This window comes from Garra rufa, chromosome 17 (assembly GCF_049309525.1).
Source record: "Garra rufa chromosome 17, GarRuf1.0, whole genome shotgun sequence".
In the NCBI taxonomy this organism is placed as follows: Eukaryota; Metazoa; Chordata; class Actinopteri; order Cypriniformes; family Cyprinidae; genus Garra; species Garra rufa.
The window spans coordinates 41,010,501-41,026,151 of NC_133377.1; the positions used below are offsets into that span (position 1 = coordinate 41,010,501).

The 15,651-nt window shown below is 31.2% G+C and overlaps 1 protein-coding gene across 1 annotated transcript; it reads right to left on the minus strand.

Moving 5' to 3' along the window:
- Nucleotides 1-2,216, minus strand: LOC141289413 (sorting nexin-13-like; the record flags this gene model as incomplete). The annotated part of the gene is made up of 4 exons (XM_073821512.1): nt 1-105; nt 193-282; nt 1,888-1,990; nt 2,092-2,216. Coding segments are annotated over 4 exons (423 nt in total), but the record flags the coding sequence as incomplete, so codon positions are not given.
- Nucleotides 2,217-15,651: the final 13,435 nt, after the last annotated feature.

Below are 15,651 nucleotides of genomic sequence, written 5' to 3' on the forward strand. Positions count from 1 at the left end.
TTAGCTTAAACTCTCAAACAAGCTGATCCAGCATCTGACGCATGTCACAGGCGGAAACAAGCGGCGTTTGTGAAGCGAAAGCTTGACAGTCTGAGACAAACTCATCTGTAGAGAAACCACAGGTTCCTCAAATGCATGAACTCGCACTTTTAGCCGGCGCGTTTATCTGTTTGTTCAGGTTTGTTGACATACCTGCTGCAGTGGCTCATCTATGATACTGGATCCTGTCAGACGACGATCAATCTTTATGGGTTTAGACTCTGATTTCATCTCTTCCGAAACCTGACGAACAAACAGAACAAACTCAGGAGTTGAACATGAGTGCAATTCAAAGTCAACGTAAAAATAAACAAAATCAATCTACTTTCTAAAAAATAATTCTGGTATTAATAGGCATGATTTTTCAGTGAATGTTAGTGTAAATAAAATGTAGAAAACACTTTTAAAGACTAATTAAATTGTTAATGGTTTATGCCTTTACTTGATTACAACCACTTTTGATACTAAATTGAATCATAAATCCATAAATAAATCATAAATACCTAGGAAATAAAATATTTGTAAAATTGTTAAAAAATACTACTACTACTACTACTACTACTAATAATAATAATAATAATAATAATTATTATTATTATTATTATTATTACTATTATTATTAAAATAAATTATTTTAAATCATTAAATTACTATTAAATGGTTTAATTTAATTATGATCATTAAATTATTATGATTATTAATTATTAAATTATTATTATTATTAATTACTGAAACTATTATATAACTTAATTATTCAGTTTAAATTATTATTTTTTAATCTACATGTCAAACTTTGATTAACTGAATTTTACTTCAATGTCTTTATCAAAAAAATTTTTTTATTTGAATACATTTTAAAAGACCAATTCAATTGTTAATGGTTTATGCCTTTATTTGATTATAACCACTTTTGATAATAAATTAGCATTAAATCATAAATTCATAAATAAATTATAAATCCCTATGAAATAATTATTTTTATATGGGGACAATATTTGTAAAAATGTTAATAAATTATAATAATAAATAGTAGCAGTATTATTACTATTATTATTATTATTATTATTATTATTAAAATAAATTATTTTAATTATTAAATTACTATTCAATTATTTCAGTTAATTATTATTATTATTAATTTATTATGATGATTAATTATTAAATTAAATTATTATTAATTAATGAAACTATTATATAACTTAATTATTTAGTTTAAAATAAAATGTTTAAAAAACATTTACATGCCATACTTTATTGATTAAATTAATTTTACTTCCATGTTTTTATCAAAAACAAACAAACAAAAAACACTCTTGTGCAGCACTTTGGTTCAAAATTTTCCAAAAATTGTTAGGACATTGTTAAAATTGTATTTTATTACATTTTAAAAGACCAATTCAATTGTTAATGGTTTATGACTTTCTTTTATTACAACCACTTTTGATAATTACAAGTATTAAATGAAAAATCTATAAAAAAATCATAAATCCATTTGAGATCAAATATTTTATAGAGGCCCAATATTTAAAAAATGTTAATAAATTATTATTGTTATTATTATTATTATTATTATCATTAAAATTACTATTAAATTATTTAATTTAATTATTACATTTATTTAAAATGTTTTATTTTTATTTAGTTCATTTATTATTTTATTATTTATTTTATTTTTAAATTATTATTAATTATTACATTAAACTATTCTTACATTCTGTAACTTAATTATTCAATTTAATTAAAACGTTTTAAGAAAAAAACATGTACACAAATGCTTTTAAGTGTTATTGCAAATATAATAAATTAAAATAAACTCAGAGGGAAGACAAACAAGCAAGAGTTGCACACCTTCAGTACGGACGTCTGTGTTGATGGCAGGTAGGAGTGTTCACACCTTTCCAGGTGTTTCTCTGAGTTTATCTTTCCAAATAAAAGCAGCACTACAAAACCCCTAGAAAGAGAAGCGAGAGACTGTATCATCACACTGGAGCAGCAACAGGTCTTACAAAGCTTAAAGCACACTGAAATGACTCTTATTTGCGATCCACTTACCCGCCAATGAAACAGAGGATGTAGAAGGCCAGATAAAAGATGGCAAAGGGTCCAAATGTGATGAGGAAGAGGACGACTCCCAGACCCCCCCATCCCCAGATGGACAGACTGGCCTGAAACACACAGAGTTAATCACATTATTTCTTATCTTTAGCCGACTGAGTGCTCATGCTGAAGAGCGTTAATTGATCAAAATGAAAGCAGCATGAATATAGTACAACTATATAGTACAACATAGGAAACCATGACTGATGATTGCAGCTTCTGAACAACTGAAACTGAACACCATAAGGGTCTAAAAATGATCATACAGGTAAAAGTTCCTGAGCTTTTCTCTCTTTAATTTGATTCTCAGTCATTCCAGATATAATCAGTAAAGCTCAGACTATTGTTCTTGCATTACAATTATGGCCAAGCTGCATTTCGCCCATGATTAGTGTTGATATGATACCTGACTAAAATATCTCGATACTACTACTGAACCGATACTACGACAAACACAGAACAACAGGAAAAGTGATCAAATGATGTTTAAAATGGAGGTTATAGTTATTCTATTAAAAAAAGCATTTTAGCCCCTTAAAAAAAATGAAATAAAAATCCCATGTCAGTGCCACTACACAGGACTTTGGTGAGAAACTAGTCTACAGATATGTAGAGATCTTTGCTACATTGGTCAGTTGGCTAAAAGTATAATGCCAAATCGTATTTTATGATATAGTTTTATTTCAAAATAACAATTGATATCATTGATATACACTGTAAAAAAAGAAAAAAGAAAAAAGTTGATTCAACTTAAAAAAGTAAGTGTTCATGCTGCCTAAAAAATTTAAGTTTAGTCAAAATGAAATGTTAAGTTGTACTACACTGTAAAAAAAAATGTCCCCAGTTTCAACTTAAAAATTTAAGTTTAGCAGTTTTGCCTTAAAATTTTAAGTTAAATCAACTTAAAACTACAAGTCATTTCAACTCACGATAATAAAATGAGTTAAAATGACTAGTACTTTTAAGTTGATTTAACTTAAAATTTTAAGGCAACTGCTAAACTTAAGTTTTTAAGTTGAAACTGAGGAAACATTTTTACAGTGCATGAAAACGTGGATATTTGAATCAACACTTGCATGAACACATACTTTTTAAGTTAGAACAACTTTTTTTTCTACAGTGTAGTAATTTTTGTTATTTTATCTTTGTCATTAATAATAAGAACATAGATGTGAATAACAAACTAAAGGACAAAGGCCCTTATGAAATCAGTTTTATAATTTTCCAAAAAAAAGTTGATTCAACTTAAAATGTTCATGCTGCCTTAAAATTTTAAGTTTAGTCAACATGAAATGTTAAGTTGTACTACATGAAAACGTGGATATTTGAGTTGAGTAAACTTAAATTTTTAAGGCAGCATGAACACTTTAAGTTGAAACTTTTTTCCCTACAGTGTCATTTTTGTTATTTTATCTTTGTCATTAATAATAAGAACATACATGCAAGTAACAAACTAAAGGACAAATACAATAAAACAAAGGCACAAATTAAATGAATAGGCCCTTATGAAAAAAATGTTTAACTTAAAAAGTAAAAAAAAAAAATGGTCAACATGAAATTGTACTACATGAAAACGTGGATATTTGAGTTGAGTGAACTTAAAATTAAGGCAGCATGAACACTTACTTTTTTAAGTTAAAACAACTTATTTTCTAGAGTGTAGTAATATCTGTTAACACTATGAGTGTCACATGCTCTTCAGCATGTGTGTAGTAAACAAAACCACATGTCTGTGCCATTCATTCACACAGAGATGCACAGAACGTGCAGAATTCACATTTAATTTCATAGGCAAATTCCATGATATTTCCCATTATACATTAAAGGACGTCTTCATGGCTGGATCCCACAATTCTGTCCGTATTTTCGCTTTGTGGTAATCATAGGGCCCTAAACAGTGTTTTACTCAGGAAATACAGCTCTTATCAAAATGCATTCTTAAAGAACCGGTACTAATAAAATCTGGAATGGTACCATTTTCAAAAGCAGGGTATTGCGATACCTTTTTAGTAACTGTGTATTGTGCAACACTAGCCCAGATCAGAACTGAAAACACAATGCAGGGGCTTTCAGCAGACAGGTAAAGGATTTCTAAAGAACTGAAGGGAGGAAATAAACTAGAGATGACACAGATGAGAGGAGCGAGTGTGACTGTGAATGTGTCCAATGGCCAGGTTTCCTGTTTTTGCCAGGACAGGAAACTCAGTGACCCAATCTTTACCCTACCCTTCCTTCTCCTGAGTCGATAGCACACACACACACACACACACACACACACACACACACACGCTCTGGATCTAAAGGGTCGGACCTGGAGTGTGTCTTGCTACGCTGAAGTGTGTTAAATAAACATCAGCCAAAAATATGATCAAACATTGATCTGAGAAGTAAAGAGGTGAACATAATAGAGAAAGAAAGAAGAGAGAAAAAGTGAATAGAGTAAAGACTGCGAAAGATTAAAAGACAGGGCTCATACAGATACTGTAAAACAAAATTCCAGGACTTTCAAAGACTTTAAGCACTTTTTATTTTTTATTTTCAAGGACTTCAATCAGAGATCTCACTTATCGAACAATTAAAAAAAAAAAAAAGATAAAGAGGTAAATAAAAATATATTAATTTAAAAAAATCACAAATATAAAGTGAAGCACTACTAAAGTATTATGAAGTATACTACACTTTTACTATAGTAAAACCACTGTTATTTGTATTAAGAGATGTGTTTGTGTATACTTTCTTTTTTGTTTTTATAACTGTACTGTATTAATGGTTTGATGTTTTCTACTGTAAGGGGGAAAAAAATCTGAAAAAAAGCTTCATGAAATCGCTCTGAAATCCTAATGTAAAACTAATAATTTGTGAACCCACATCAAAGTCCCGATCTGAATTAAATGATTCGTGATCCACGCTCTGAAGTTCTGATCTACAGCAAGAGATTTACGAACTCGCTCCGAAGTTCCAATCTAAGGCAAAAGATTCACAAATCTGCTCCGAAGATCCAATCTAAATCAAATGATTCACGATCTGCGCTCTATCGCGAATCATTTGATTTGAATCATTCAATTCCCTAAATGATTCACAAACCCCTTCCAATCTAAATCAGAAGTCCCGACATGAATCAAATGATTCGTGATACGCGATTTAAAGTCACAATCTAAAACTAAACATTTGCGATATGCGAAATTTTAATGCAAATCAAACGATTGGTGATACATGATTTGAAGTCTCGATTTGAAACAAATAATTTGCAATACGCAATCCAACTGGAGCGCTTTGAAATAGTGAATCATTTTGTGATGCAATGGTTTAACTGATTCAGTCTCGAAAAGCTCTGTTTTATCCATCACTACGTGCTTTTTAAAACTGTAACGACGATGTCGAAATTCAAAAATAAATTTGACCTGGTTTTTGCTAGTGAATCACTTAAAACGAATGATCAAAGTCACAAGTTTGAATCAATTGGAGCAGTTCCAGCATAAATGACTCAATTGATTTGGTTCATCTTTTTGCATCTTCAGACATGTTTTACATGACTGTCAGTAACACTACTCGTTTAGCTTGATTGTTTTCTGACATTAACATTAAAAGTTATGTTTTCTGAATTGCGTGCATTTTGCATAAAAAAGATATGTGCTATAACAAAATTAAATATGTATTTCATAGACCCATTGTCTTTTAATAACTCAAGCACTTTTCAGGTCCCTCTTCCAGGGTTCTTACACCTTTTCCAAAGTAAAATTCAAGCACTTTTCAAGCACTTTCAAGGTGCATTTTCAAGATTTTCCAGCACTGTGGTAAATTACTTATTCACATACATGAGTTCTTAATTTTAAATCAGATGTTATTGTGCTATTAAAAAACAACTGTCTAGATTTCATATAACATTGCCCCATATTAATAGTCACCATTCAGTATACAAATTATATAATTTAAAATATAAAATTAATATAATTTACTGAGTATCTGTAGTATTTTAAAAAATAAAATTTAAAGGCTTTTTAAGACCTGCACAAATAAAAGTAATACTGTATGAGTGGAGTAGTGCAATGTCTATGGTAACACATTAATGACTGGTATAAAATGACTGTAAAAAAAAAAAATATGATAAACTAAAATTCTAAAACTTGAAAACTTTCTAAAACTTGGAAGGATTTTCACAAATACATTTCACATTTCAGCCTAAAAGTACTAAAAGGTAGTCAAAAAGACACTATAAAATTGATAATACAATTTAACTGGCCCAAATGAAAAAAGACCATTTTTTAAACATTGAAAATATTTTTGATTGACATTTAGACTTCTATCTGATTTTCTATTCACAAATATCAAGGTATTTTTTTTTTTCATTATTTACAGTGTATCTGCAGAATTTTTAAATATCAATTTAAGGCAATTTATGACCCTTTTTAAGAGCTACACAAGTAAAATGAACACCGTAGTGGGGTTGAACAATGTACAGTAACATTAAGCCATAAAATGACGATTTATAATTCAGATTTTCGCAAAAACAAAACATCTTATACAATGGCATTTCAGCCTTTATACCTTTAAAATGGATATATCAAGTATAATTTATTTAAAACAAATATGACTGTCTTAATTGTTTAGATTTTTAGAAAGCACATAACTTTTACATTTACAACTCTTATGTGTTTGCTGCATAAAAAAATGGGCCAATATTTGTAATAATCTTACTAAACAGCTGAATATTCGCAAATTCATTCCCTGTCACGGGGGCGCTTTAGGAGTGCTGAAATTTTACGGTTTCCTAGTAACGGCTGTACACAAATCAGCATTAACGCAGTTTTATCAGGCATGAAATGTAAATGCCAAAGACACGTTTCTGAGGACAGTCGGTTCCCTTCAGATACATTCATATAAAGACATCCGTGCCGCGTTTTGACTTTGAAACGTGCAGTGTGTATGTTTATTCAGTATGACATCATTCCCATTTGAAGTTTTATCCAGCCCTATCGCGATTATCGTATTTCCGTCCCTAACTCTTAAACTTATAATTAAGCCTTTTCTTATACTATTTAATACATTTAAAAAATTTTATGGCCTTAACTTTGATACGGCTAAATTGATGAGTTTGTAATGACTAGCACGAGCCCACTACTTTAAGATTTCCGGTGAAACATTTTGGTAGCCCTACTGGAAAACACAATAGCCCCGGGACATCGGGCTGGCAATTTTGCGATCCCCAAATTCTCGTTTTAAACATAATTCTTATTTGTCATTTTCAAGCCATCAAGGACTGATGCAACAACCTCCTGATAACTGGCATGTTTTATCTACCGCTCTGTTCCATCAGAGGGCGCGCATCAAGAAAGACCGGCAGATCACACTACAGCCTCACGTGCACACTCCAGCGGAGCTGTTTTTTTTTTTTTTTTTTACATATTATAAGCATAACAAAAAATAACTATTTAGTATGAAAGCGAATTAATATGAAACCGATGCAACTGCATATTCAAGCACTTTCAAGCACTTCATCCAAAATCCAAGCATTTTTCAAACCTTGAAAACACTACATTAAAATTCAAGCATTTTCAAGGAATTCAAGCACCCGTACGAACCCTGCTCTTCAGGAATATTGCTATTTTCAAGGGTTTTCCAGTCCTTAAATTCCAAAAAGTCAAACTCAAGTACTTCAAGCACTTTAAGCACCTTCTACGAACCATGAAAAAAGATCTATTATTGCATATAAACTGCTGAACATCACATTAAAAGATGAATGGCTGGTCTCTTTGTCAATCAGATGGTCTCTTCTGGTCAAAGTGGGCAGTTCTTGGCCAGAATAAGCCGCAATGTTAAAACTCTGGCTACACAAGACCTTTAAACCACATGAAAGCACTGATTTACCCTTTATGGACCACAAAACCTAGTCCTGACCCGCTGGCCTCTGTAACCTGTTGAATCATCTGGCCACAGCAGGCCATTCATGACTCGTGCTGACATCCTGTGGATCTGGTCAAATGGTGTAACAAACTGGCTGCTGTAGCTTTCTAGAGATTGTTTTATGCCACACAATGCACGTATGTGTTGTTAGAGGGGCAAACAAACAGGCTTTGACACGGGTGGAACGTCACAGAACCGCAAAGCAGCTGCTGGCAAACTATTCTTGCTGAAACAACACAACACTATTAGAGCAAAGCAAATGACAATTTTATATTATGTTGCTGTGTTCTGTATGAACATTCAGTACAGGTAAAAAACTAACACAACTGAAGATATTGAACCTGTTTTGTTAACATCATCAGGGTCTAACTTCCAATTGCAGGTGAACTGACCGGCTATTAAACTGTATTTTGAAATATTTCTTTAACATACACTCTTAAACATAATGGGTTCTTTATTTGCATCGATGGTTCCATGAAGAACCTTGAACATCCATGGAACCTTTCAAATGCAGAAAAGGTTCTTTAGATTTTTAAAATGTTTTTTCAAAGCAGTTATTTTAAGAACTGTTCAATGAAAGGTTCTTTGGGGAACCAAAAATGTTTTTTTATGGCATCACTGCAAAAACACCCTTCTAGAAACTATTTTTAAGAGTGTAACGTCGTCAAAAAACTTTAAGACTCAACTTATAAGAGTCCTGGACCTTCTGGGTCTCTTTGATTCATTATAAGTCTCTGGGTTTTTATTACCTGTTTTATTGTCCGGCATGATGTTAACCACTACATCAATTCAACTAAAACTAGACTAAGAAAAAGCTATTTTCAATCAACATTCACTGGTGTTATCAAAAGGTCTAGTTTAATCATAAAGCCAAACTATTTATGCACTATGACTAGTTAATATACACTACCAGTCAAAGGTTTTTTTAACAGTAAGATTTTTAATGTTTTTTTAAATAAATCTCTTCTGCTCATCAAGCCAGCATTTATTTGATCCAAAGTACAGAAAAACAGTAAAATGTTAAAATATTTTTACTATTTAAAATAACAGTTTTCTATTTGAATATATTTAATTTATTTTATTCCTGTGATCAAAGCTAAATTTTCATCATAATTACTCCAGTCTTCAGTGTCACTTGATCCTTTAGAAATCATTCTAATATGCTGATTTGCTGTTCAAGAACCGCTTATTATTTTTATTAATAATAATAATAATAATAATAATAATATTTAAACCAGTTAAGTGTTTTTTTAGGATTCTTTGATGAATAGAAATAAAATAAAAATAAAATAAAAATCTGAAATAAAAAGCTTTTGTAACAAACACTATACCATTCAAAAGCTTGGAGTCAGTATATTTTTATTGTGGCAAAGAAATTATAGAAATTAATACGTTTATTTAGCAAGGATGCTTTAAATTGATCAAAAGTGGTGATAAAGTCATTTATAACATAAGGTTTCGATTTCAGATCAATGCTGTTCTTCTGAACTTTCTACTCAAAGAAACCTAAAAAAAAAATTATACTCAGCTGTTTTCAACATAATAATAATAAATGTTTTTGAGCAGCAAATCTTAGAATGATTTCTGAAGGATCATGTGAATGGAGTAATAATGCTAAAAATTCAGCGTTGAAATCACAAGAATAAATTTCATTTTAAAACACATTCAAATAGAAAACAATTATTTAAATAAATAAATGCAGGCTTGGTGAGCAGGAGAGACATAAAAAAAAAAACAAATCTTACCATTCGAAACCTTTTGACTACAGTGTAAGCATTTCATACATAATGTTTTTTTTAGATAAACACTCACTGAAAAAAATGATTCACTGGTAAGTGGTTGCAATCCATTTATTTTAGCTACATTTAATAAACAAATTTTGTTGACTAACTTTCAAATGTTTTTTTTTTACTTAAATGCAGTTAAAATAAATTGATTGCAAACACTTACCTTAATTTTTAGTAAATTCAATGAATCATTTTTTACAGTGCTCTTGTACAAATGCACATACAATCTAAGTGTTTGGAAATCGCCCTTGACTGTGGGGATTTCTCAGTGTGCTCTGAAAAACATGTTTCAGTCCTTATCACCACCAAACTAACCTCTAAAGAAGATAAAAGCAGATTACAGGCTAGAAAAACTAAAGCTGCTCTTTGTCGTCAAACACACAATAATCCAACAAACCATTTTACCTTTACCGTGTTTTCACAATAGAGCACATCACAATCTCCATATCGGAGGAAAGACAGACACGCTGTGAGCTTTCGAGGACAGATGCGAGGGGACATTATTACAATCGGATAGATAAACCAATCAATCAGTCATTTGTTAATGGAAAGGTGTAAAGCTGTAGTCTCTTAACAGCGATGATCTCATTCTGTCCTGCTGCGTCCTCACAGGACGGGTCAGTGAAGACTTTAACCAGGTTAAGATTATAATCCACTGGCTGTCATTCAATCACCTGCTGAAAACAAGCTCCGCCTTCATTAACATTACGCTGCATGGCAGTGTGAACCAATGCTGTTGGCCTGAATATCCTTAGCTATTATGCACAGTCTGACCTGGTAAAGCTGGACGGAGAATCTGCAATAAGAGCTCATAAAATGATCACTGTGCCAAAAAGTTCCCAAAGGTTTCCAAGTGTGATCTTTCACAAAACTCATCAGGCTTCGCCATTAATTCAGGCTGGTCACTGAGGTCTATTTTAAGAGCGGTGTAAATACCCAAGGCTCGAGTGCCGCTGTCCTGAGATCAAACGCTGTGTGTATAATCCAGATATAAACCTTCAGCACTTACAGAGAAAAAGAGTACAAGCTCTTTACAGACCACATTATAGCTACATTATACTTTTCAAATACATGTTTTCAAAAAGATGACAAAACCACAACAAAAGTACTAAAACCGTATCTAAAATTAAAATGGAAATTGTAAATATTTATAAAATGTAATAAAATGAAATAAATGTTTAATTGAAATAAAATATACTTTTTTTTTCTTTTTTCCCCCACCATTTCTACTTAATTTCTACTTTTAAAACATTTACATTTACATTTAAAATAACTAATAAAAATTACAAAAAAACAACAAAAAATACTGACACTTTTTAATAAAATGAAAATGTAAAATATAAAAATAAAAACAAATACTAAATATTTATAACATTTAATAAAATAAAAAATAATTTAAAAAAATAAATTTTGGCACCATTTCTAATTTTCATTTAGTTTAAGTTAAAGTACTAAAATAAATAAAGTAAAACAAAAATAAAAACTATATTGCATATTTAAATTAACTAATAAAAATGACACAAAAACAACAAAATTACTGATGCTTTATAAATTAAAATGAAAAAGTAAAATATAAAAGTAAAAACAAATTCTAAATGTTTATAAAATTTCATAAAACTAAATACAATTAAATAAATATTTAACTGAAATAAAATATAACATTTTTCATTTTGGCACCCTTTCTAATTTTCATTTGGTTTATGTTGAAGTTCTAAAATAACTAAACTAAAACAAAAATAAAAACTATATCACGCATTTAAAATAACTAATAAAAATTACACTTTATAATTAATTTAAATGTAAAATATAAAAATAAAAACAAATTCTAAATGTAATGTTCTAAATACAATTAAATAAATGTTTAACTGAAATAAAATACACAATTTTTAATTTTGGCACCATTTCTAATTTTCATTTAGTTCATTTTGAAGTTCTAAAATAACGAAACTAAAAAAACAAAAAACTATATCACGTATTTAAAATAACTAATAATAATGACACTTTATAATTAATTTAAATGTATATTACAAAAATAAAAACAAATTCTAAATATTTAAAATATTTAATGAAAATCAAAATTACATTAAAAACATTAAATAAAATATAAAAATTAAATAAAAAATGTTTAACTGAAAAATAAAAACGAATTCTAAATATTTATAAAATTTAATAAAATAAAAGAATAAAATAACATTTAAGTTGAAGTACTAAAATAACTCAACTAAAGCAAAAAATAACTCTATCTATCTATCTATCTATCTATCTATCTATCTATCTGTGTATGTGTCTATCTACCTTGAAGGCCTAATAATTTTTTTTTTTAAACACTTCCTTTATTTCACAGGTTATGTGGTGTAACTGTGAACTAACAGCCTGTCGGTATTAGATAATAATACCAGCTTATTAACACCCCATAACAGGAGCTTCCCAAAGCTTTGATAATGAGCGGATGATGAGATTTACATAAGCATATATCTGACAAATCAGACGAGTATAAACAGGGCACATGCTGCGAGCACATCGAGCGCGTCGGGACAGATTCAGCCCACAGGTGAACTGAGCTACTCTCGTAGTAATACGAGCTTGACTCTTGTCAAGCGCTGCCCATTTACAGTTTTGCATTCCTCTGTTGACACACAACCCAGCAGTGCACTGGGCAAGTATGCATACTTCTCAATATTTACTCATGAAGCACTGAGGAAACAACAGAAAGCGACATGAGAAGACCCTGTTGAGCATGACATTCCTTCAATCCTATATGTTCTTATTTACTGCAAATAAATGAAATGAGTCACATGAATCACAGCAGGCTGTCCTGAAATGCTTGGGTTCACCAAGCTAGTAAAACATTTGCAGTAATGCATTAACTTCAAGGTCCAGCCTTTAAATGCAAAATACGCCAGCAGAGACACGTGTGGACGCTTTTACAGCGGGTCATGTGACTAAAGAGGATTCACCTCATTCACCTGTAATCAGGTGACGAAATACAGCCATAGAAACAGCACTGAAATATCTGACAAATGCATGATTTTCAGTAATTAAAAATATGGCATGCAATCAACTGGCAAGCTTGACTAAAACTAAACAGGTGTTTAACCTGTAGATTATTTAAATAAATAAGCTTTCCACTGACATATTGTTTTTGTTATCATTGTTGTTATAGGACAGTATTTGGCGAAGATACAACTATTTGAAAATCTGGAATATGAGGGTGCAAAAACACTTAAATATTGAGAAAATCGCCTTTAAAGTTGTCCAAATGATAATTAATATTTTAATAAACCAAATTTAATCAAAGAAAGATGCTTAACTAAAAAAATGGCACAATCTAGTAAAAAAATTGTAAAAATGTCAAATTTGAAGCCTTGCCGATAGAATGGATGCCTAGTAGCAAATATTGCATAAATAATTGCAGTTTTAATGGGTTTCAATGTGGACATTTTTGTCCTTAATGTCCTGAGTGTGAGTATTTTTTGTATAGAGGGTAAAATTGATTTTTTGAAAGAAATGAAACTGAAATGGACAAAAATGTCCATAAGGTCGCACAAGGGTTATATTCTTTCCTGTAAAAATATAGATAAAACTCTAAATTTATGGTGTAATATTTATAATTACAAATATACTCTTTAGCTCATCATCAAATTACCTTTGAATTATTGACCTGAAACACAGGACAAGTATCATACAATAAGACTACAATCAGGCCTGTCATCATTACTAGCTACACTACAATTTTCGCATGGTTTCCACTTGAGAAATCCTCATTATAGATTATGGGCTCAAATTTTAGCCAGAAGTGACGTTAAAATGTCTTAATGACGGATTTGATTCTTACAAACACAGCTTTTGGCTTCACAAGATGTTAACTGATGGACTGAAGCGGTGTGGATTACTCTGATGTTTTTATCAGCTGTTTGGACTCTCATTCTGACGGCACCCATTCACTCCAGATAATCCATTGGTGAGCAAGTGATGGAATGGCATATTTCTCCAAATCTGACCAACAAACATCTAAGAGTGAGTACTTTTGGATGAACTATTCCTTTAAATGTCAGCCAAAACAAGCTTTTTAGAGACATTTAGAGGCTGAAATGGCACATCCAAAAAAAAAACAAAATAAACATCATGCAGCCAGACTGTTATCTTACCGTCATAACCAATTTTATACACCACAACGTTTGCATAGGTTTAAACACTGCTTATAGCCCAAACAAGTTTGTCACTTTACGATGACATGCTCAGAAACTGAAATAAATGCATGATCTTCAGTAATTAAAAATATGGCATGCAATCAACTGGCAAGCTTGACTAAAACTAAACAGGTGTTTAACCTGTAGATTATTTAACCTTTGGATTATTGACTAAAATAACCCCAACACAGGACAAGTATCAGGGCTCGCAAAATTTCAAAATCTCTGGTAGCCCTTCGGGCAGGTACTCTTCAGATTTTGGTAGGCCGAAAATTAATTTAACTAGCCCAAATAAAAAAAAGACAATTTTCTTTTTAAATATAGAAAATCAGATGTCAATCAAAAATGTTTTCAATACACAAATATAAACAAATATCAAGGAAAGAATTTTATTTCACTATTTAGTTTATCTGCAGAATTTTAAAATATCAATTTCAGGCAATTTCTTTATTTTGAAGAGCTGCACAAGTAAAATGAAGTGGGGTTGGACAATGTACAATATAATATTCAGTCATAAAATGATTTATAATTCAGATACAGGTTCAAAAACAAAATATCTTATACAATGGCATTTCAGCCTTTATACCATTTAAAAGGGATACATTAAGTACATAATTTATTAGATTTATTAAAAACATAAATATTACTGTCTTAATTGTTTATATTTTTAGAAGGCACATTAACTTCTTTCACGTTAACTCTGTCACGAGGGGGCGCTTTAGGAGTGCTGAAATATTACGGTTTCCCTAGTAACGGCTGTATACAAAGCAGCATTAACGCAGTTTTATCAGGCATGAAATGAAAATACCAACGATACGTTTCTGAGGACAGTCGGCTCCCTTCAGATACATTCATATAAAGACATCCGTGTGGCGTTTTGACTTTGAAACGTGTAGTACGTATATTTTTATTCAATGACATCATTGCGTTTTGGAACTTAATCCAGCCCTATCGCGATTCTCGTCTTTCCGTCATCAACTGTAAGACCCCTTAATATTATTATTAAGATTTTTCTTTTACTATTTAACATATTTAAAACTTTTAATGGCCTTAAATTTGATAAAACTAAATTGAGGAGTTTTTAAGGACCTCAGAAGCCCTGTACTTTATGATAGCCCATCGGGCAGTCCGGTCAAACATTTTGGTAGCCCGACTGGAAAACACAATAGCCCCGGGACGCCGGGCTAGCGATTTTGCGAGCCCTGAGTATCATACAAACAGACTGTAATCAGGCCTGTCATCATTACTTGCTACACTACAATATTTGCAAACAATCGCTTACAAGCTAAAACAAAAGGTAACACTAGGGTTGCACGGTATACCGGTACTACGATAGTATCGCGATACTAAAGTTTAAAAATACCCGCGGTGCCATTGCATTTTTGAAAACGGTAGTCCCGTAAGAAATGTTGTATGCACAGTAGGAACACTGTTTAAAACGTTCATTTGAACATGCACGCCAGAAGAAACATTACAACTTGATTGCCAAAATGTATTTCTGCTGTGCTTTGTGTAGTACAGGCTGTGTATACGCTTTATATGGTATTCAGTGTTTCCCGACGCTTCAGTTCAGTTTGAAATGAGAAGTTGCACACGCACGTCATTGTTTACGCTGCAGTTTATCAGAAGAGAGGGTC